Source organism: Eschrichtius robustus, chromosome 3, assembly GCF_028021215.1.
Source record: "Eschrichtius robustus isolate mEscRob2 chromosome 3, mEscRob2.pri, whole genome shotgun sequence".
NCBI lineage: Eukaryota > Metazoa > Chordata > Mammalia > Artiodactyla > Eschrichtiidae > Eschrichtius > Eschrichtius robustus.
Genome location: NC_090826.1, coordinates 32081157 through 32104271, shown reverse-complemented (window position 1 = coordinate 32104271; position 23115 = coordinate 32081157). Strand labels below are relative to the sequence as shown.

At 40.0% G+C, this 23115-nt stretch overlaps 1 protein-coding gene across 6 annotated transcripts in view; it reads right to left on the bottom strand.

Moving 5' to 3' along the window:
* MACF1 (microtubule actin crosslinking factor 1) overlaps window positions 1-23115 on the bottom strand; it is a 328417-nt gene that overhangs the window by 137747 nt on the left and 167555 nt on the right. For all 6 annotated transcript variants that reach the window (XM_068539571.1, XM_068539573.1, XM_068539572.1 and 3 more), the window contains 12 exons: window positions 21649-21801; window positions 19710-19864; window positions 16052-16178; window positions 15470-15653; window positions 14883-15052; window positions 9751-9929; window positions 8214-8352; window positions 7356-7549; window positions 5959-6121; window positions 5035-5118; window positions 1789-1896; window positions 1500-1598 (listed from right to left, as the gene is read on the bottom strand). In XM_068539571.1, coding sequence (XP_068395672.1) covers window positions 1500-1598; window positions 1789-1896; window positions 5035-5118; window positions 5959-6121; window positions 7356-7549; window positions 8214-8352; window positions 9751-9929; window positions 14883-15052; window positions 15470-15653; window positions 16052-16178; window positions 19710-19864; window positions 21649-21801 — 1755 coding nt within the window. The remainder of the gene's footprint in view (window positions 1-1499; window positions 1599-1788; window positions 1897-5034; window positions 5119-5958; window positions 6122-7355; window positions 7550-8213; window positions 8353-9750; window positions 9930-14882; window positions 15053-15469; window positions 15654-16051; window positions 16179-19709; window positions 19865-21648; window positions 21802-23115) is intronic.

Below are 23115 nucleotides of genomic sequence, written 5' to 3'. Positions count from 1 at the left end.
ATGTCGTGGAGCAACTAAGCCCGCGAGCCACTACTGAGCCCGTGAGCCACAGTTACTGAAGCCCGTGTGCCTAGAGCCCACGCTCTGCAACAGGAGAGGCCACCGCAATGAGAAGCCCGCACACCGCAATGAAGAGCAGCCCCCGCTTGCTGCAACTAGAGAAAGCCCACGCACAGCAACAAAGACCCAACACAGCCAAAAATAAATTAAATAAAATAAATTAATTAAAAAGCCCTTCACATATAGCATCTTACTTATGTTCATAATTCTTAGATTTACAGATGAAGAGATGGACATCTACAGAGATTAAATGAGGTAGGTACTGACAGAAAGGAAGACTTTTGCTAATTTACATGGGCAAAAGTTGGTATGGGTTAATGTTTCCAACAGCATTTCTTTTGTAAGTGTTATTGAATATGTGGAAACTTATTTTGCAAAGACACAGAAGATCTTCATAATTACAAAAAGACTGCATACTCATTACAACAAATTCAAACAATCTGAAATTCATAATATATGTTCCTTTAATCTCATTTCCCCAGGAATTTGGTATATATATATTTCTAAACTTGTTTGTATGCCCATATTGTCCCTTTGTGGTACACACAGTTTTGTTATTACTGAAATCATAATTATACATAATATTTCAACTTGCTTTTTTCCTCAAATAATATATTATAAATATCTTTCCTTGTTGGTTCATTTAAATCTATTTCATTATTTTTAACAGCTTCATAGCATTCCATCATATGGAATTTGGATATTTCCACTATTTCCCTTTAACAAATTATGCTTTATTAAGGATCTTTGTTCATATCCCTTTCTTCATGCTTATAATGTTTCTGTAATAAAGATACTTGGAAGTGGGAGTGTCAGACACAAGACAGTCAGTCCTCATTATTCACTAGAAGGCTGTGATGTGCCTTATGGAGAAAATGCGCTTAATAAGCTTTGTTCAGGTGTGAGTTATATTGCTCTCAGCCATGAGTTCAATGTCAGTGAATCAGTAAGATATATTTTAAAATGTGTTTTTAAATAAAAACACACATAAAAACCAAGTTGTGCATTATCCGTTGACAAAAATGTTGTGATGTGACCAGAAGCTGGCAGGAACCTAACCCTGTGTTCCCCTGGATGCATGAATTCAGAATTTGCTGGTACAAGAGAGATCAGCTCGGTGCGTTGTGACCACCTAGAGGGGTGGGATAGGGAGGGTGGGAGGGAGATGCAAGAGGGAGGGGATATGGGGATATATGTATAGCTGATTCACTCTGTTATAAAGCAGAAACTAACACAACATTGTAAAGCAATTATACTCCAATAAAGATGTTAAAAAAAAAAAAAAAAGAATTTGCTGGTGCAGTGTGCACAGCGACTTCATAGAACATGACTACTGTGAACAATGGTCATCGGCTATGTGTGCATTTTAAATCTTGATAGATGAGGTTCAAGATTTTTCATTCTACTTTCAAGATGATTTAGGACCCCGTTGCCCTCACCTCCTCCTCCTCCAGCCGCCGGAGTGCATCACTGATGTATTTCACGTGCTGAGTTGTTAAGGTCACCAATGCTGTGTAGCGAGTCCTTAAGTCCATGAACTACAGTTCAAAAAAAAAAAAAAAACAATTTAGATAAGTTATCTGCCAGAAAAGTCAATTTAAATAGTTGACAATAAGAGGAAGTTTTCACGAAGTCACACGCTCGACAGTAATCAAGCTGTAAGGCCTCGATGAGCGAATCTTTCCTTGAGGGAGGACAGCGGCACACGTCCTTGCCCCACCCTTTCACCTCTTGCGTGATGGCATCTGAAGAGGAAGGCGTGCGACGGCGCTTGCCCGGGGATTTCTGCTGTGATTCCACAAAGGCCTTGTATGTCATCAGTTGCAATTCATAGTCCTGGGGGAAGAAGACATTGAACTACGTTCACACAGGGCTTACAGCTCACACTGTCATGCAGTAGCATCACAGCATTTCAATGGTGAAAGGCATCCTGACGATCCTTTAGAATAGAGGTTAGCAAACTTTTCCTGAAAGTTGTACTGTCTCAGTCATGGCTACTCACCTCTGCCACTGCAAGTGAAAGCAGCCACAAAAAGTAAGTAAGTGAAAGAGCATGGCTGTATTATGATAAAACATGACTTAGAGACACTGAAAGCTGAAGTTCATATAATTTTCATATGTCGTGAGGTATTCTTCTTCTTCTGATTTTTTACAGGCATTTCTCATGGGCCATATAAAATAGGTGTGCAGGCTGGATTTAGCCTGTGGGTCACAGTTTGCTGCTCCTGAATTTGCAGTTTGTTGTGTGCTGACCCCATCCTTTCATCTCACACATGGGGCAACTGAGCCAGGAGACAGGAAGTGAGCTTCCCTAATTAACTCAGTGGGTGAGCGACACAGTCAGGATTGGAATCTGTCTTCCGTCCCTAAACCAACGCTCTTCTCATGTCGCCATACTATCTTGTCGCTTCCTCTGCAATCCTGAGAGTACTGCCCTGGTCCAGGCCCTCTTCATAGCTCATATGACGGTGCAACAGCCTCTTACTCTCCTGCTTAGAGTCTCACCTCCAATTTACTTTCTGTTCTGCTACTAGCATAACTTTTCTAAGTCAAAAAGGTGACCACTTCGTTCCTCTGTTTGAAAGTTCTCAGTGACCTAGAGAAGATCTTCTCAAATATCAACATTCACCTGGGGATCCTGTTAAAATGCAGATCCTGATTCAGCAGGCTGAAGATTCTGCATTTCTGACTAGTTACCAGGTGATGTCGATGCTCTTGGTTCACAGACCATGTTTTGAGGAGCAAGAACAGATGGTTGTATAAAGCAAATTTTCCAAGAGAGAGAGATAACCCACAAACCATAATTTGCAATTATATTCTCTTGGTAACTTAAAGCTTGAGGAAGGTTGAATGTGCTTAGAGATGGTGCTGACTCAAATTAAGTCAGCAACAATGAAGAATAAAGCGAATACTCCCCCCCCCCCAAAAAAAGAAAAGAACAGATGGTAGATTGGGATTGACATATATACACTAATACGTATAAAATGGATAACTAATAAGAACCTGCTGTTTAAAAGAATAAATAAAATTAAATTAAAATAAAAAAAAGAAATCCAAAATATAAAAAAGTGAAAAAATAAAATGTTATTCAGATTATTTATCTTAACTTCTTACTATTTTACTTCTTGGCTGACTCCTCTATGTTCTTAGAATAAAATCCAAATGTCTGTGAGCCCCAGCCAGCCCTCAGTCTACATGTTCAGCTTTATCTGATGCCACTCTTCTTGCTCAGGCTGCCCAGGCCATAACCTGTCAGTTCTGAGAACCCGTTAAGCTCTTTCTTATTAAAAAAAAAAAAAAAGAACAGATGGTAAAGACAAAGGAACTGAACAAGGCCTTTCAAAGGTTGGCCCCAATCTCCTCTCTCATTTTCCACAATCACTGTTTCTCATGTAAAGTACACCTTCTAGCTATACCAGAATTGCTAGAATTTGCTATTTCCTCATATAATCATTGGATTTTATTCCTCCGTGCCTTTGATTATGCAGTTCCTTTTGCCTAGAATGTCTTGCTTTCTGTTGTCGACTTTGAAAATTCTAGACAGGAGGAAAATACTGAATGAGTTCCGTAAGCAGTCTATTAAAAAAAACAGTAGTAGTAACAATAAAATATTAACAATAATAAAAACACGTGCTACCATTTACTGAATGTATTTTAAGTTTGAGGCATTGTCCTATGTATAAATGATCCCATTTAATCTTTGCAAACACTTTGCAATCACAAGTGAGGTACTTACTGTTCACATTTTGTAGATATAGCAACAGAAGCTCAGAGGGGCTAAGTGTTTGCTCAAAGTCTTAAGCCTAGAAGATGGTGAAGCTAGGATATGAACTCAATTCTTTGTGACACCAAGTCTTCTGTTATTAACTGAAGAAATGTATTCATCTAAAAAACTATTTGTTGAGCACCTATTATGTGCTTGTCATTGTTCTGAGTGCTACACGCATAGTGGGAGACAAGTCAGGAAAAAACCTTCCTCCCCTTGAACTTACATTCTCGTGGGAAGGCACATGTTAAACAAATAAATATATGAGAATCTCAGGTCATTTTTTTTTAAAGACCTTACCAGAGAAATAGGGAGTGGGGAGCCAGATCTTGCATAGCCTCATAAACCACAAAAGCATTTAAAATTTTAGTACAAGTATGATATGAAGCCATGAGACAGTTCTGAGCAGAAGAGTGACAGGATCTAATCTATCATGTCTCAGCTATGGTAAGGTACACATTTCCCTCACATTTTAGTATCTCTAAAATCTGCAATATGTCTTACTTGACATGTGCATAATTGGTGGAGTTTCTCCCTTTTTGGTAGTGCATAAAATAATATGGCTTATAATCCATGGTGTCTGAGGTTCTGTGATGCGTGGTATGTTCTTAAAAAGTGAGTCTGGCTACTGTGTGGGAAAATAGCTTGTGGGGGCAGGAGCAGAAGCAAGAGAGCAGCGCAGAGTACTGGAGTAGGCTATGGCAGATTCTTCACTTAGATGTGAACCAGGAACATGGGGGAGGGAGGGGCAGTGAGGGGTAGTCAGATCCGGGACATACAGGAAGATGAAGACAACTTGTTCCCAGACTGTTGTCAAACATAAAGTTTAAGGTAAAGAGAAGAGTTAAGGATGACTCTTGGGGGGTTTTTTTTGCCTCAGCAACTAGGAAAATGGTGACACTATTTCCTGAGATATGCAAGATAGTAAGAAGCATATCAGAGAAGAAAACCCAAACATTCTGTTTTTCACGTGGTAAGTTTAAGAGGCCTGTGGTCCATCCAGATGGAGACTCCTCAAATCTCAGCTGATGTCTGGTACCTCTCTGAGCATCCCCAGATATGTGGCCATGAGAAGCACACAGCTGCATTAACCTAAGGATGGAGCAGAAGAGCTCTGCTTACTTGTCCAAAACCAAAACCTATAGTGACATGCAGATCTTCCTAAGCTGGAGACGATTTATGTTCCTTCTGGGACATGGTAGCGTTACCTTTACAATAGTGGAGTATTGCTGGGAAAACTTTTGACACTGGTCCAGTTTTCTCTGATTTCTCTCGATTTCTGCAAACAGCTCCTGGGAACCGAAATATCACAACCGTATCACTGTCGTTATCATCACGGAAACAGCTGAGCATTTACCATGTTCTAAAGCGGTGGTTTTCAAACCTTAGCTGCATCAGAATCACCTAGAACACTGGATAAAGCATAGACTGCTGAGTTTCCACCTCCAGAGTCTCCGATTCGATAGATTCGGGTTCGGGTTTGAGAACTCGCATGTCTACCATGTCCCCAAGTGCTGCTGATGCTGCTAATCTGGTTGTCCACACTCTGAAAACCATCGTTCTAAGTATTTTACATGTATCATTTCATTTAATCCTTACTACAAAAACCTCATGAGGGCAGTTGAACAAATAATGGGCTATGTCCGTTTTATTGTTAAGGAAAGTAGAATACTAAGAGACTAAGTAATCTGCTCAAGTTCTCATAATGAGTGAGGAAGCCAAAAAAAAAAAAAAAAAAAAAATCCCAAAATACCAACAAATAAAAACTGTTTTGAATGAAATAATTTTCTTCCACTCATAGCTTTCCCTGGGTTTTCATTCCCCTATATTCTAATCCTGGCAAAACAAAATGTAATATCAAGAAATGAAATAAAGCAAGGTAATTCTACTCTGCCCATCTAAGTGCTTTCAATATATACTCACAGAAACTCAGGACTGGAAGGGGCCTTACAGGTTACCTGGCCTAAATGCAAAACCAGTACCTAGAGACCATCCTGCTTGAACCCTTTTCAGAAGGAGCTCAGAATGTCTTAACATTGGAGGGAAGCTAATTGCTAGCATATCGTCTTCTTTATGATGAGCTAGCTAGCTTCCCCCCCGTGCAACTTCCACTCGGCTACGGCCACACCCACCGTCTGCTGGCTGAGCTGCTCGGATAGCACTCTGCTGTCCTCAGCCTGGCCTGGCTTCATCATTTCCTGCTGGGCAGTGGTTTCCTCAATCCATTTGATGAGAGTTCCATGGCAGGCTCGGTAATCTCCCAGAACTTCCTGGATACTTTCTAGCTCAGATTGGCTGCAGAAGCAAAGGGAAACTGCTATCAGATACCTTGGTATAAATACAATTAAGTAAATGAGTCAATTCCCTCCAAGCCCAGTTGGGCTTGACCACAGAGGATACATCTTTATTTTGAGGAAAGAGCAATGCAGCACTGAGTGGGAGCTATGCATTTACCCACTACCCTATGGGGTGAAAAGTGAATAGAAACCAGTCGTGCCCTGCTAGGCCTGGAGTCGGCTTTGGGGCCTGGCATCCCATGATAATCCTTGTCAAATTTTTCACCTATGTTGCCAAGGATTACCACGTTGCCAATAAGGTAGTACTGCCTGTACACTTTTGTCTCCTGGTGACAGAGTACCTGTCAGAGTACTCCAGCTATGATTTATGAATCACTGTAATTTCTTGGGGAGAAAAGTAGGGGTGGAGTGGGTAAAAAATAGTAGTTATTGACTGTTAATTCCAGTAACAGCTTCTTATACCACTTCTGTTAGTCTAACTAGCCTTGGGATAGTAATTCAATTATAGAGAATCAATCCAAGCTTATTTGAGTCTCTAGAACCCCTCTTCCTATATATTTTCCTAACTAGCCTAGCCTCAGATAGGTAGTTTCCGATCTTTGCTACTCAAATCAGTCATCAAAAGCAGGACCTCAAATAACAGATAAAAACCACTAAATCAGCAAATGAAAAGGAAGCAAGAAATTCTACAAAGCCCCACTATGAATAATAACTCATATTAAGATTCAAAGCTAGGGACTTCCCCGGCATGGCAGTGGTCGAGACTCTGCACTTCCACTGTAAGGGGGCGCAGGGTTCGATCCCTGGTCGGGGAACTAAGATCCCGCATGCCGTGCAGCACGGCCAAAAAAAAAAAAAAAGATTCAAAGCTAGTAAAACGAGAGCTAGAACTCAGGTTTTGTCCTTGAGAAAAGATCATTAAGTCACCTTTCCAGTCTATATTCTAAGACACCACTGTCATCATGGCTTAAATGGGTTAAGACCAGGGACACAGGAGAGGCACTGCTAACAGGACCATCACTGTGCCCCAAAAGCAAGCCTCAGGACTGCTTTGGGGTTGGTGGTCCCAACCTCCTGTCACTTACGTTGTCCAGAAGGTATACTGTCACTTAATTTCTACCCCTCCCTATCAATTCCTGCCTTTAAACAAGCATACACAGAAATAACTCTGTTTTTGTTTAAAACCTGGTTCCTGAACCCTAAGGGAAGAAAAGGGCGGGGCCGCCACTTACCGGGTCTCAAGCTGGGCAATGACCCGGTGCCAACGCTCCTGCAGCTGGGAGCCCTTCTCCTGACAGCGCTCCAAATCCAGGTTTCGCTCTGGGGTCAGACGACTCAGCTGCTCTGCCACCACCTTGGCCTTCGCAATTTCCTCATCCAGAACTGAAAACACTGAATTCTTGTCCTTCGCATCGCTAAGCCAGTGCTATAAAAACACAAGCATAGCAACAGGTTAAATATATTCCATGCTAAAAAAGGACTCAGACTAAGGTAAAAAACAAGGACGTTGTCTACAGCCAGCTCCGTATTACATCTGTGATTCGGAACCTAGACTCTATACTGTTCGTGCCAGAAATGCCTCCACAGTCCTCATGCAAACTAGTCAGCCAGTAGAGTACAGAAAATGTGCAAAGAACTTGTGTCTGAAACCTGGCTCTACCGCTTATAAGCTATGAAACCACGATAAGTCACTTAGCCAATCTGAATCTTGGTATTCTATATGTAAATAGAGATAAAAATCCCTTCTCTATCTACCTCACAGAGTTGCTTGTGAGAATCAAAGGAGATAACAGCTAAGTGATTCACAAACTTATAGCACAACCACTGATTATATCCAATTAAACTATGACTTTACTGGGGAGAAATAGGAAGAAATAAATAGAGAAGCATAGTCCTTTATCTCCCCTTTCTAGCTAGACATATTTCTCAATCCTTTCTTCTTTGGACCCACATCAAAAGATATTAAGTTTGATATTCTGCCTAATTCAAATGCAAACTTAAATCAGTGTCATGCCATCCAAAACTGCATTTCTCTGCTAACCCCAAGCAATGGATATGTTAAGTCAACCTAAGAACCGAGAACAACCAACCTGTAACGTAGACCGATGGGACTCCAGAGCTGAGAGATCTGCTGGTACTGTTTCTTCTTGACTCAGCTTGATTTCATAACCTTTGACTAAGAGTTCAGCATCCTGGATGCTACGCACTATAACACTGATTGTCTTTAGCCTGTGAGGATAAAATCACTTCCATTAACACACACATTTTAAGAGCTGAGCTACAGACCCGGAGTACTACAGAGAGATTCACCAAACGTAACTGTCAAAATCAACTTCGCAGGCTTCCTTGGTGCCACAGTGGTTAAGAATCCGCCTGCCAATGCAGGGGACACGGGTTCGAGCCCTGGTCCGGGAAGATCCCACATGCTGCGGAACTACTAAGCCCGTGCGCCACAACTACTGAGCCTGCGCTCTAGAGCCCGCGAGCCACAACTACTCAGCCCGCACGCCACAACTACTGAAGCCCGCGCCTAGAGCCCGTGCTCCACAACAAGAGAAGCCACCGCAGTGAGAAGCTGGTGCTCCACAATGAAGAGTAGCCCCCGCTAGCCGCAACTAGAGAAAGCCTGTGCACAGCAATGAAGACCCAATGCAGCCCAAAATAAATTAATTAATTAAAAATAAATAAATTTATTTAAAAAAAAAATCAACTTCACCATTACTAAATGATGACAGGGTTTCATAAAAACAAGAAAGCATGGTGTAGTGCTGCCAATTTAAGCCAATTAAAAATGAAGTTCTGGGTGGCACTGGGACACACACAAACATACACAAACATACACACACACACACACACACACACACGCACATGGTGGTCTCATGGGAAAAAAGGCATGAGGCCAGAAATCCACTCAATACCATGAAGACTCTAAGATCTTGCTTCTCAAGGTCATGGGTAGGGATGGGTGGGTAGAGGGAAGACCCTCAAAGCCTAGTATTTAGTTTGTTTATTTATTTATTTATTTATTTATTTATTTATGGCTGTGTTGGGTCTTCGTTTCTGTGCGAGGGCTTTCTCTAGTTGCGGCAAGCGGGGACCTCTCTTCATCGCGGTGCGCGGGCCTCTCACTGTCGCAGCCTCTCTTGTTGCACAGCACAGGCTCCAGACGCGCAGGCTGAGCAATTGTGGCTCACGGGCCTAGTCGCTCCATGGCATGTGGGATCCTCCCAGACCAGGGCTCGAACCCGTGTCCCCTGCACTGGCAGGCAGATTCTCAACCACTGTGCCACCAGGGAAGCCCTAGTATTTAGTTTAGATGAAAAATTTTCTTTCTTTAGTGTCCCTTTTTCTTTTTCAAAAGAGGTATCTAATCAATCAGAAATGAGGTTCAAAATAGTCCTAAAACTGTAAATCAACTCCCCTTCTGTATTCCTGGCATTTGTTCATTGCAGCCCAAATGAACCCACTCCGTGTTATTTGAAACTAAAGCCAAGGTCTCTTTTTATTGGTACAAGCTCTTTTTATGGGTGCACTCTCCCTGAATTGTTCATGAAACATTCCAGGCACTTTTTTTTTCATCTGAATGGAAAACATTGCCCTCTGGACCCAAATTCTCAGCTCACTCACTTGTTCAAATAGACAGTGGAGAGACCATACACATGGTCCATTTTCTCCACCAGCAGATTGAGTTCTGAGCGCAGAGTTGGGACACTCGAACCAGATGGGGACTGATGGAGAAAGCTGCTGCATTTCGTGGAAACAGCATCCAAGTCTGACCTCAGTTGCTGCAAATCCTCCTGGGTGTGCTGTCAGGAACAAGACACACAACAAACACAGAGACAGAATTGAACAAAGAAGTTAAAAAGAAGTCCTTGTTCATAATAGCAAAATATTGGAAACAAACCAAATGTCATATATAGGAGAATGATGGAATCAACTAGGAAACAGCAATGCAGGGGGAGCTGGGGAAAGAATATAGACAAGTAACTTCTGAACAAAGAATTGACTGTAGGCATACCTTCAGGATAAACACAAAAAGAATTACATTAAACTCTAGTTAGTAGGTTTGCTTTTTGTAATACTATGAGTTAGCAGTTCTGAAACCATTATCTGTACATGTTAGAACTGAGCAATAAATAAATTTACTGTGGGTAATGTGAAGGAGGTTTTTCAGTCTTGGGGGAGTTACATATATGGAAAAAGGAAAGAACAGAAGAAGCCCTGAGGTATTGGTTTGGAACTGGATGGAAAGAGATACATATGAATTCGTGATCACTTGTATGCTCTATCTGCTGAGCAGGCCTAGAAGTGGACACCCCAATAAACATGAGCACACTCAGCACCTGATCTTGGTTTCTAAATAAAGGAACCTAAAGGAAGCAAGACTCTTAGGAGAGACGCTGATTCTAGGGTTGGGAATGGTAAAGGCAAGAGGAACCCAGAAAATCCTGTTTTATTGAGAAATAAGAAAGCACTCAAAGAATGAGGAGGGCATGTTAAAATGACACAGGACCCAGCTTGAAGGGGCTCCCAATGGCTAAATTTGGGAAATTTTGAACATCAAAATAAAGACAGTAGCAAATTATTATACAAACCACTGAATTAAAATAAGAATCCATAAGTCCATACTGACATAACAAAGGAAGAAAGGAGGGAATGGGGGAGGCAAGTTCTTCCCTTTTGATAGAATGGAAAATTTTAAATGTAAAAGGAATGACAGAATTAGAAAATCACCTTTTGGCAAAAGTCATACTAATAATTAATTCGGTCAGAAAACTACTAGAACTAATCAATGAATTTGTTAAGGCTGCAGGATACAAAATTAATGCACAGAAATCTCTTGGATTCCTATACACTAAAAATGAAAAATCAGAAAGAGAAATTAAGGGAACAATTCCATTCACCCTCACAACAAAAAGAATAAAATACCTAGGAATAAACCTACCTAAGGCGGCAAAAGATCTGTACTCAGAAAACTATAAAACACTGATGAAGGAAATCAAAGATGACATAAACAGATGGAGAAATATACCATGTTCTTGGATTGGAAAAATCAATATTGTGAAAATGACTATACCACCCAAAGCAATCTACAGAGTCAATGCAATCCCTATCAAACTACCAATGGCATTCTTCACAGAATTAGAACAAAAAATTTTACAATTCATATGGAAACACAAAAGACCCTGAATAGCCAAAGCAATCTTGAGAAAGAAAAACGGAGCTGGAGGAATCAGCCTCCCTGACTTCAAACTATACTGCAAAGCTACAGTGATCAAGACAGTATGGTACTGGCACAAAAACATATAGATCAATGGTACAGGATAGAAAGCCCAGAGATAAACCCACACACATATGGTCACCTAATTTACAACAAAGGAGGCAAGAACATACAATGGAGAAAAGACAGCCTCTTCAATAAGTGGTGCTGGGAAAAGTGGACAGCTACATGTAAAAGAATGAAATTAGAACACTACCTAACACCATACACAAAAATATACTCCAAATGGATTAAAGACTTAAATGTAAGACCAGACACTATAAAACTCTTAGAGGAAAACAGGAAAAACACACTTTGACACAAACCACAGCAAGATCTTTTTTGACCCATCTCCTAGAGAAATGGAAATAAGAACAAAAATAAACAAATGGGACCTAATGAAACTTAAAAGCTTTTGCACAGCAAAGGAAACCATAAACAAGACAAAAAGACAATCCTCAGAATGGGAGAAAATATTTGCAAATGAAACAACAGACAAAGGATTAATCTCCAAAATATACAAACAGCTCATGGAGCTCAATATCAAAAAAACAAACAATTCATTTAAAAACTGGGTGGAAGACCTAAATAGACATTTCACCAAAGAAGACATACAGATGGCCAAGAGGCACATGAAAAAATGCTCAATATCACTAATTATTAGAGAAATGCAAATCAAAACTACAATGAGGTATCACCTCACACCAGTCAGAATGGCCATTATCAAAAAATCTAGAAACAATAAATGCTGGAAAGGGTGTGGTGAAAAGGGAAGCCTCCTGCACTGTTGGTGGGAATGTAAACTGATACAACCACTATGGAGAACAGTATGGAGGTTCCTTAAAAAACTAAAAATAGAACTAATATATGGCCCAGCAATCCCACACAGGCATATACCCTGAGAAACCATAATTCAAAAAGAGACATTGCACCACATTGTACCACAATGTTTATTGCAGCACTATTTACGATAGCCAGGACATGGAACCCACCTAAATGTCCATCTGACAAATGAATGGATAAAGATGTGGCACATATATACAATGGAATATTACTCAGCCATAAAAAGAAACGAAATTGAGTTATTTGTAGTGAGGTGGATGGACCTAGAGTCTGTCATACAGAGTGGAGTAAGTCAGAAAGAGAAAAACAAATACCATATGCTAACACATATATATGCAATCTAAAAAAAAAACAAAACAAAACCTAGTAGCAGGGCAGGATGAACCTGCTAGCAGGGCAGGAATAAAGACGGAGACATAGAGAATGGACTTGAGGACACGGTGGGGGAGGGGGAAGCTGCGGCGAAGTGAGAGTAGTATCGACATATATACACTACCAAATGTAAAATAGTGCATAGGACAGGGAGATCAGCTCGGTGCTTGCGATGACCTAGAGGGGTGGGATAGGGAGGGAGGGAGGGAGGCTCAAGAGGAAGGGGATATGGGATGTGTGTATGCATATGGCTGATTCACTTTGTTGTACAACAGAAACTAACACAGTATTGTGAAGCAATTATACTCCAATAAAGATCTATTAAAAAAAATCAAAAAAAAAAAAGAAAAGAATCAACAATAGATACTATAACTGGTTGGTGAAAGTTTGATGTAAAACAGGATATTTACATAGTCTCAAAGTATCTCCTCACAAGATACTTAGTAATCACAATGAGGAAAATAGCAACAAGTGATAAAAGCTATCACCAGTAATGGGACAAATCAACATCACATGCCTCCTGATAGGATGCACCAAGGACACACTATCACTTCTATGGTATTCCTGCCAAAAATGTATAACCTATATTTAATCTTGAACAAGCCTTAGATAAACACAAATATGGGGACATTCTATAAAATAAATGGGCTGCACTCTGCAAAAATGTTAAGGTCATGATAGATGATGAAAAATCAAGAAATTGTTTCAGGTTAAGAAATCTAAAGAGACGCAGCAACTAAATGCAATGTGGGATACTGCACTGAATCCTACATCAAAATATTCTTTTTTGGGGGGGGGAATTATGGGAGTGGGGGTACTACTCAAAAAGGCATTTATTAGGTCAACTGAAGAAATTTCAATTAAGGTCTTGGATAACAGTATTATACCAATGTTCACTTCCGATTTTAATCACTGTCCCATGGTTATGTGAGACTATCCTTGTTTTGGGAAATGCACATTGAACTATACAGGGGTAAAGGAGCACCATGTTCGGAAGTTACTCTCAAAAAAAAAAAAAAAAAGATTATTATCAATATTATGTATACATATGTAGAAAAAAATGATAAAGCAAATGTAGAAAAATGTCAACATTTATGGAATCTAGGTGAAGGTTATATGAGAATAAAAACTTTTCTCTATATCTGAATCTATTCCAAAATAATTTTTTTTTAAAAAAATGGTCCTTTAGAAGAGCTCAATATTAACCTGTATTTCTTTGACTGTCCTATTTTGCATGACTACAGAATAGTAAAAACACTTTAATATGAGAATTGCAGGTGCATATGACATGCCTCACACAGACATATTAGGTCCTTCTTGACCAAAAAAAATTATACTGGGCTCACATCCTCTTCTTCAGGCTTAGGAATTACTGAGAAATTTCTCAAGTTGAGAAAACTCACTCCTCATTAGGCATTCCTTTCCATTTCCTTTAAGCTCCCAGATCAAATCTAACATTCTTCATAGAGCTCCCTCAACACACCCCAAGTAGAAATGTTCCAGTAACACTCCACATTCCTACAGCAATGTTTGCTTGGCAATCTGGAAGTACACTAGGTACTATCTTATGACATCTCTTATACTTGAAGCCTCTAACTGTAACTTTAACCTTTTCTTCTTCTTTACACTAGGAGCCAAAAGCAAGGAGCTTTGGCTTACTTTCTTTGCATGCCCATGAGAACTTAATAAAGCAATTAATATTTGCTGCTTTTATGTCAAGAATACAACCCCACATTTTTACAGCATTCTACTTTTCCAGGAAGCTCATGATATGTACTATATCACTTAATTTTCAAAACAACTTGTGTGACTCATATATTACTATCTCCATTTTATAAGAAAGGAAACTAAGGAAGAGAATCTGCTCAGTCACAGAGAAGGTGTGTATCAGAGCCATAGTAGAATCTGAGTCTTTCCTTACTATTTTTGGAGTCATGTGACGGACAGTAACCATGTCACAGAATATAAAACATATCAATACATATAAGGGAGAGAGCAGAGAGCAGCATCTAAAATATGTAGCCCAAAAGCAGCGCTTAGAACAATTTGCCAGTGTCTGCCTTCCCAACTGTGTAGGAAACTAATCAACATTCAGCAATACCCTGGGAGCTGAAACTATGCTTTTTCCATGGGTGAAAGGCATTTACAGGCTTCAGGGAAGAATTCTGGAGTAGGATTGCCGTGAGTCTGTTGCCTTATTCCTTAGGATCCACACTCTCTTGCCCTCCAGTTCATTCTGAAACTGTTTACTCTGTATCCAGCACCCGTTGCTCTTAGGGCTTACCTCTTGTTCTGCGATCCTTAACGCACTGTCCTGCCGGGCATCTCTGTCAGTCCTAGAGCTGGCAGGGGATTGAATTCGTTTGATTAGCCTCTGTTCACAGTCCTCCAGGCGCAGCCGGATATTCTTCAGCTCTGAAATGTACATCTTGGCCACAGTTTCCTCTTTGTCCTCTGTGAATGCACAAGCACAGAAGACCATTAAGCACGACAACAGAGATCAGCAAACCTGAGAACAACACTAGTTCCAGCAGACCTGATACTCCATGAATGAAAGCAAGGCCTTATGTGGGGAACCTTCTGTCTGTTCCCAAACTCCCTGCATGATATACTAATCTTTAAGGATCCAAACACGTAATTTCCACAGGAAAATGTGATAGGTTGATAAGCAATAATGAATGAAATATGGCCTCTTCTTCCATGATCCCATTTTGAGAATTCATCTCTACAAGTTTTTCTCTATCTCAAGTTTTTTTAGCAACTCAAGTGGTAAAAAGGTAGTGATGATACTTTCTAGTTTATATGAAGGGTCCAGCAGCACCCTTCAGGGCTCTCATTCCACTTTCCTCTCCCTCTTCCCAAGGCACACACCATTCTCCATGGACTTCATCAGGTGCTGGAAGTGGGTTTTACAAGCCTCCACCTCCTCTTCCAAGTGCAGACGGTCAGCCACTGAGAAGAGCGCCGAGTCACGGCTCTCCTGCAGAAAGTCTTCGTAGTGGGCCTGCAGGTTCTTCATAACCTGGTGGTACTCCCCAGGTGCCGAGGAGCGGAGCTGCAGAGAAAAAGCCAGAGGACATTTCAGTGGAATGGGAATGTAATACAAAATAGTACACAAACCATAATTATAAACATGCTGATTTTTCACAAATTGAACCTGTCCATGAAATCAGCATTCAGATCAAGAAACAGGACATTCCTAGTATCTCAGAAGCACTCTTTGTGCCCTCTTGGATGTAAACCTTAATGATGGTTAATTCACCAGTATTCCCCTACTCCACACACTTATGCAAAAGTTTCTGGTTCCTAAGAGCCTCAAGCCCCTAACCCCAAGACGGTATCCCTGACTCCATTTTACACCAATTGCGTGAGTAGGAGTCTCACAGTAAGAAGTTCCTTCTGAAAAAAACTTGCCAATAGGTTATGAGCCTGTGGTAAAGCTGTCATAATTACCTTTTCCAGGTTCCAGGTCTTTACAAGGTCAAGGTCCTTCCTCAGATAGTTCCAGGAGATAAGGCTTTTGGTGTTAACATGTAGCTGATGCCAAAGGGCCATCACCTTCTGATAAGACTGCTCCACCCTACAAACAACACAGAACCTGGCTATAGCTTTTCTAAGGCTTCAGCTCCACACTAGAGACCTTCTAAGGAGAAAATGTGATTGCCTTAGCAGAACTGAGCTTATATGCTGAGCAGAGAAAGGCAACAAGTCAAATACTAACAACACAGGAATCTTTAGACCTAAATAAATTGAGATCCTCAAGCAATTTGCTACACTATTATATACACTATGTCAGCACATATTTAGCAATCTCATAAATGTTACCTGAATGTAATATAATTGTGAGAAGTTAGAGAGAGGAATACCCAGGGAAAGCAATGATAGAGAAAAATAGAGACAAAGTAACTCCATTTGAAATTGCTGGAAAATGACAACAATGCTTAAAAAGCGATTTGCTGTGTTCTGTATTTTTACAAAACCGCTAAAATGTTTAAAAGTTAATAGCAATTTAAGAAGTTCACCTGGCATATAAAACGAAACTGTAGTGTGAAGGGCTTAAGAAGATCTTTTTCTTAGCATCCCATACCTAATTCAACCTCAACTTACGGATGACTTACAAACTCAGATACACAGACACACTCAACACACACCAAATTACCTTGAATTTCTTCAAGCTAAGAAATGTAAGAATAGGATGGAAATAGAAAAGGATGGAAAACTAGAAGCTAGGATGTCAGACATTAAACCCATTAGTTTAACTTTCCGTTTTCCAAAAATCCCACTAAAATGACTGTAAGGTTGACATAAAAGTTCAGGAAATCTCAAAGAAGAATAAAAATACAGAGGTATAAAAAACAGAAAGAAAATAAGAGAAAATGAGAGAAACAGTTCAGGAGGTCCAATAGCTGACAAATGGGAGCTCTTGAAAGCAAGAACAGAAAAAAAACATAGAAAAGGAAATAATTAAAGAAATAATCCAAGAAAAATTTCCCCAGATCTGAAAGATATGAGTTTCCAGTTTGTGTTCAGGGTTAGCACGAGAAAGGCTCACCCGGAAAACACAGCATCCCCTTCAAAGATTAAAGACAGAGAGGAGTTTAAAATCTTCATAGAGATAAAGATTTCATTCAAAAGGTTAAAGTATTAAACTGTTCTGTATCACAACTGTGGTAGAGGACACAATTCTATGCATTTGTCAAAATGACAGTATTGCTCACTACAAAGGGAGAATTTTACAGTTACATAAACTTAAAGAATGGTAAAAAATGATAATCGTACTGTACTTCTCAACAACAAACCCTGGAAGCTGGAAAACAGTGGGACAGTGCCTTCAAGGTTCAGAGTGAAAAGAATTTCCAGAAGAATTCTGCAACTGACCAATTCATTATGAAGGGAGAAGAAAGACATTTTCAGATATGACAGGATTCAAAAAATTTACTTCTGCACTTTTTTTCAGCAAGCTACTGGAGAGTGTACTCTCCCAAACCAGGGAATAAACCAATAAATAAGACTTAGAACCTAGGAAGCAGAGGGTCCAACACAGAAGAGATGTAAAGGGAATCTTCAGGGTGAAGATGAAGGGAAATGCCAGGGAGGCAGTAATGAAGCAGGCCTACAGAGCAGGTTCAGACTGGAAAAGGAAGACAGAATGGTTCAGAAGAGACGTTTCCAAGAGAAAATAAAACTGAAAATTACCTGGTGTTTGGCCATACTAAGAAGCCTTTTACAGTAAAATAGGAGAGTTTGGGAATAAATTCATAAGATACAAATAGACAACTAAGCAAACGTAAAAACAAAACAATTATCAGCTCTAAGGAAACATAAAGTTATACAAAATAATTTGTTCATACATATATTCAATCACCTAACTCGTTCACTCTTTTCTTTAACAACCATTTATTGAGTACCTACTACACGTCAGGTTCTAGGTGATGAGGATACAGAGGTAAACAAAACAGACAAAAACCTCTATTCTTTTAGAACTTCTAAGGGGAGGGGAAAGGCAATAAACAAATTTATAATCTTTTGGACAGTATTAAGTGTTCTGGAGAACAATAAAGTGTTCTGCTGGGGAGAGGAGATAGAAAGTGATAGGCAGTGAGTGGGGTGGTAGTATATGAAGGTGATTAGATGAACTAAAGATGTGAGGGAGTGAATCACGTTAATATATGAAGCAAGCAGAGGCAATGCAAACGCCCTGAGGCAAGAGTATGCTTGTAGTGCTTGAGAAACTGGAGCTGAGCACAAGCAAGGACAGTGGCAGAGGATGATTTAGAGAGGTAAGACATGCTTGGGTAAGGCTTACAATATGCCCTAGAGTACTATGCGGTTCAGCTGTAAACAACTTAATGTAAAAATAACAAACAAGATACCGATTTTAAACAAAAATCATGACATAACTACATTTGGAAGATGGGTAAAGGAGAAGTGAATTACAGGTGTGTAGAAAACTAATTGTTAGAAAACTAACTGTTAATTTCCTAGAGCAGGAAGACAATAATTTCCGAAGTTGAAAAAAAATTAAGAAGTAACAGGAAAAAAATCACATTATTTAGACATTTGATGTTAAAAACCAGAAAAATCTGCTCAAAGAGTTGAAAACAGTTCACTCTGGGAAGCAGAACTCTGGGGTGGGGGAGGTGATTGCTAGTTTTTACTATAAGTTTTGTGGTATAATTCAACTTTTTAAAATCTTTATACATATTTCAATAAAATATAAAGAAGAAAGTTAGCTGTCAGTACAAAAATCAACTATTGAGAGATAACTGTTTATAACCAAGAATTATTTAAAAAAGAATTATCACTGTTCTTTATCCATTCACCTGTCGATGGACATTTAGGTTGGTTCCACGTGGCACATATATACAATGGAATATTACTCAGCCATAAAAAGAAACGAAATTGAGTTATTTGTAGTGAGGTGGATGGACCTAGAGTCTGTCATACAGAGTGCAGTAAGTCAGAAAGAGAAAAACAAATACCGTATGCTAACACATATATATGGAATCTTAAAAGAAGAAAAAAAAAAAAAAGGTACTGATGAACCTAGTTGCAGGGCAGGAATAAAGAGGTAGACATAGAGAATGGACTTGATGACATGGTGTGGGAAGGCGAAGCTGGGGCAAAGTGAGAGTAGCATCGACATATATACACTACCAAATGTAAAATAGTTGGCTGGTGGGAAGCAGCAGCATAGCACAGGGAGATCGGCTTGGTGCTTTGCAATGACCTAGAGGGGTGGGATAGGGAGGGTGGGAGGGAGGCTCAAGAGGGAGGGGATATGGGGACATGTGTATGCATATGGCCGATTTGCTTTGTTGTGCAACAGAAACTAACAAGGTATTGTGAAGCAATTATACTCCAATAAAGATTTAAAAAAAAAAAAAAGAATTATCACTGAATATATCTCAATTGACCATAGCATTTACTGAAAATCTACTATGTGGCTGGCAGTACAAGACTTGATATCGTAATAGGAGGTCTTTCCCAAAAGAATCTGCAAAACTTGGTCTCTCTGCTCAAAATCACAAACGCAGATTCATAACCTCCATCAGTTCACCCAGCCAAACAGCAGAGGTGGAAGTACAGAGCGGCAGTTGAGCTGAGTTACCTGCTGGCCATCTCCATGGCATCCTTATTGGGTGGGGGGATAAGGAAGCAGACTGATGGCACCATTGCCTCATTCCCTGTGGGGCTGATCACTTTCCACTTGGTCCTCTGTGAATTATCTTCCAACACACACTCATCGTTCTTGCAAATAGTGATCTGAAGAGACAAATTTACAAATCATTGCTAATGGATAAACCAACGACCTATTATTACCTGGTGGCTGATCCCAAGGCTATGAAATCCTTAAGGAAAAATCGTTTTGGAGATCTCCAATCGTTTGGAGTTCACCTAGGGAGAGTTTCTGATTTAGACAAAAGGATAATGTGTATAAATAAACAACCTAGGGAAGGTTGTGAAATGAAATAAATCAAGGAAGCAAGTGTTTATTAAATGCCTGTTACATGTCAAGTAACTCAGTATATGAAATTTATAAGGAGACTGTAAGACCTGCAAGAGCAATCTCTCTGAACCTACAACCAACAGGGTAAAACTTAAAGGGACATAATACTCACAACTTTGCATTTCTGATACTTCTTCTTCCTCCCTTCCTGTCACCCCACCCAAATCCCTGAAATGTTTAAGCCTTTGAAATCACCAATTCTTTCTCTTAGGAGACAAGTAACCAAAAATATCATCTCTATTTTGTAGACAGAAATACTGAGACAAAGAAAAGTACAGGAAAAGTTCATTTGTTCCTTTGTATAACAAATATTATTGAGCCTATTATGTGCTTGGAAGTGTGCTATGCCATTAGAGATAAAAATGGTAAAAATGATAAGCCAACAACCATGGTCTATATTCCACATATTCTGATGCAGTATTTGGTTACAACACTGTGTGACAAATGCGATTTACCAGGGAATGCATGGAAGGCATGAGGCCCAGTCTTGGTTAGAGAGGTAGAGAGATTATTCAGGACCTTAAAGCCACATTAAGGAATTTAGACTTTCTACACAGAAATGGGGAATTGTTGTAGGACTTAGGCAGGGGAGTGATGTTAAAAAAAAAAAAAAAATCACGCTGGACTTCCCTGGTGGTCCAGTGGTTAAGACTCTGCGCTTCCACTGCAGGGGGCGTGGGTTCGATCCCTGGTCGGGGAACTAAGATCCCACATGCTGCGCGGCGTGGCCAAAACAAAATTAATTAATTAATTAATTTTTTAAAAGACCATGCTGGTGGTAGGATAAAGAATGCATTGAGGGCTTCCCTGGTGGCGCAGTGGTTGAGAATCTGCCTGCCAATGCAGGGGACACGGGTTCGAGCCCTGGTCTGGGAAGATCCCACATGCCGCGGAGCAACTGGGCCCGTGAGCCACAATTACTGAGCCTGCACGTCTGGAGCCTGTGCTCCGAAACAAGAGAGGCCGCGATAGTGAAGATGCCCGCTCACCGCGATGAAGAGTGGCCCCCGCTCGCCGCAACTAGAGAAAGCCCTCGCACAGAGACGAGGACCCAATACAGCCATAAATAAATAAATAAATAATAATAATAAGAAGAAGAATGCATTGAATGGGGAGGCTGATGCAATGATCCAAGTGAAAGAAACTTAGGGTCTAACTTGTAGTAGCAGCAGGGGCAGAAAGAAGTACACTTGAGGGATACTTATTTACAAGGTATTGATACTACTGACTTGATAGTCCTACTAGCTGTGGGGAATAAGAGGGGAGGAGTCATGGATCTCTCCTGGGTGCTACAAAGCACCGTTTCTATCCACACTTAGGCAACTGGGTGGATAATGATGCCAATTACTGAGGCAGGGAGCAGGTCAAGATCATAGAGTTGAGGCTTATTTTTTTCATGATAGAAGAGATTTGAGCATGTTTAAGTTCTAATAGAAGAATTCTATCATTTGACCTTTCCCTGTTATCATAACCCTAACTGAAGGCTTCCCTTCTCCCTTGCTTCCTTCTGGAGCGGGAAGTACCCTTTCCACCTCCTCACCTCGATCTGCCGGTAGTCACAGATGGCCTTGATGGAAATGGTGCTCTTTAGCACATGGTCGGGACTGCGTGGCTTTAGCTGAACAATGGATTTTGATCTCCCAACAAGACTGGCAACGGAACTCTTGGACTGTATAAGCTGCTCCTTTTCATCCTACAAAATGGAAAGAAAACCAAAAAGACATTAATGTTGCTCCTTGGGAGACTCAGTCAACAAAGAAAACTGAATGCTCCACTCCCTCCGAGAATGTCACTTCTCGGTTAAGTAGGGATCCTTGGTGGAGCCATCTTAGAAACATAGGGATAAAGAAAACAGCAGAGGATGCTTCTGTCTGCTACCAAGTGCTTTTATGCTCAAATTTTGCAGCTTTCTCCCTGTGTCCTTTTCAATGAACCATAAAGCCACATGCAAAAACAAATAATAAATAAATTTTTAAAAAAAGAATTTCTAGCTGCCAAATACAGCTATACAGCTAACAAAGGAGTTTGCCAAATAAGGTTCAGAGAACATGGAAGTTAAAAACAATGATAATAACTAGGTTGTGGTTGTTATTATTATTCAATTTCTCATTGGTAGAAGCCAGTTCTTGCCTCTCTGCTTAGGAGAAGCTAGAGTTGTGCTCTTTTAAACTTTTCTTTTTTTAAATAATGTTATCTCCCAAGCTCTATTACAAATATTTTACTTTCTTAAATTGAATCAAACTTTCTAGAGAAAGATCTTAGCTCTTCAACCAACAATCTATAAACCAATGCTGTTGGTGAAGGTACTGGGACAAATGATTTAAGGTTTACCTTTTAGAGTCTTGCTGTGCTGTATTTATATAAATTTGATTGATTTGAAAGAGGTCTCATGCAAAATTGAAATACTCAAGTCTCTGCAAACCCAATTTTCTTAAAAACTAATGAACTTCCTGTCAACGAAATTGGTAGCAATCTACTACCAATTCCATTAAAGAGTAAAAGATAAGCTTTATCTCTTAACCAGGATGTTTCAAGCCCATTTTGAGGTATAAAAAAGTCCCCGGAAGAGGGCTTTCTTAGGATGGAAGTAGATGTGATGAGAGTAAAGAGTTAATAATGTTAAGAAATGCCATTAAAGAATTAAGAGTATGCAAGTATGGGGAGGGTGGGAGGGAGGGAGATGCGGGAGGGAGGAGATACGGGAACGTGTGTATATCTGTAGCTGATTCACTTTGTTATAAAGCAGAAACTAACACACCATTGTGAAGCAATTATACTTCAATAAAGATGTTTAAAAAAAAAAAAAAAAAGAATATGCAAGTAAATAAAAAGAAATGCTTAAATAAACTACCTGTGCCTGTCCCCGGGAGCATGATTGGAAGAAATACAACTTTAACTTATCAGTTAAGAAAGAGGAATGGAATAGGTCAGGGAGACAGCCACACTGTTCCATCCTTGAGAGCTGGTCTACCCATTTCAGGTTCCTTGCAATAAAGAAGTCAATTTC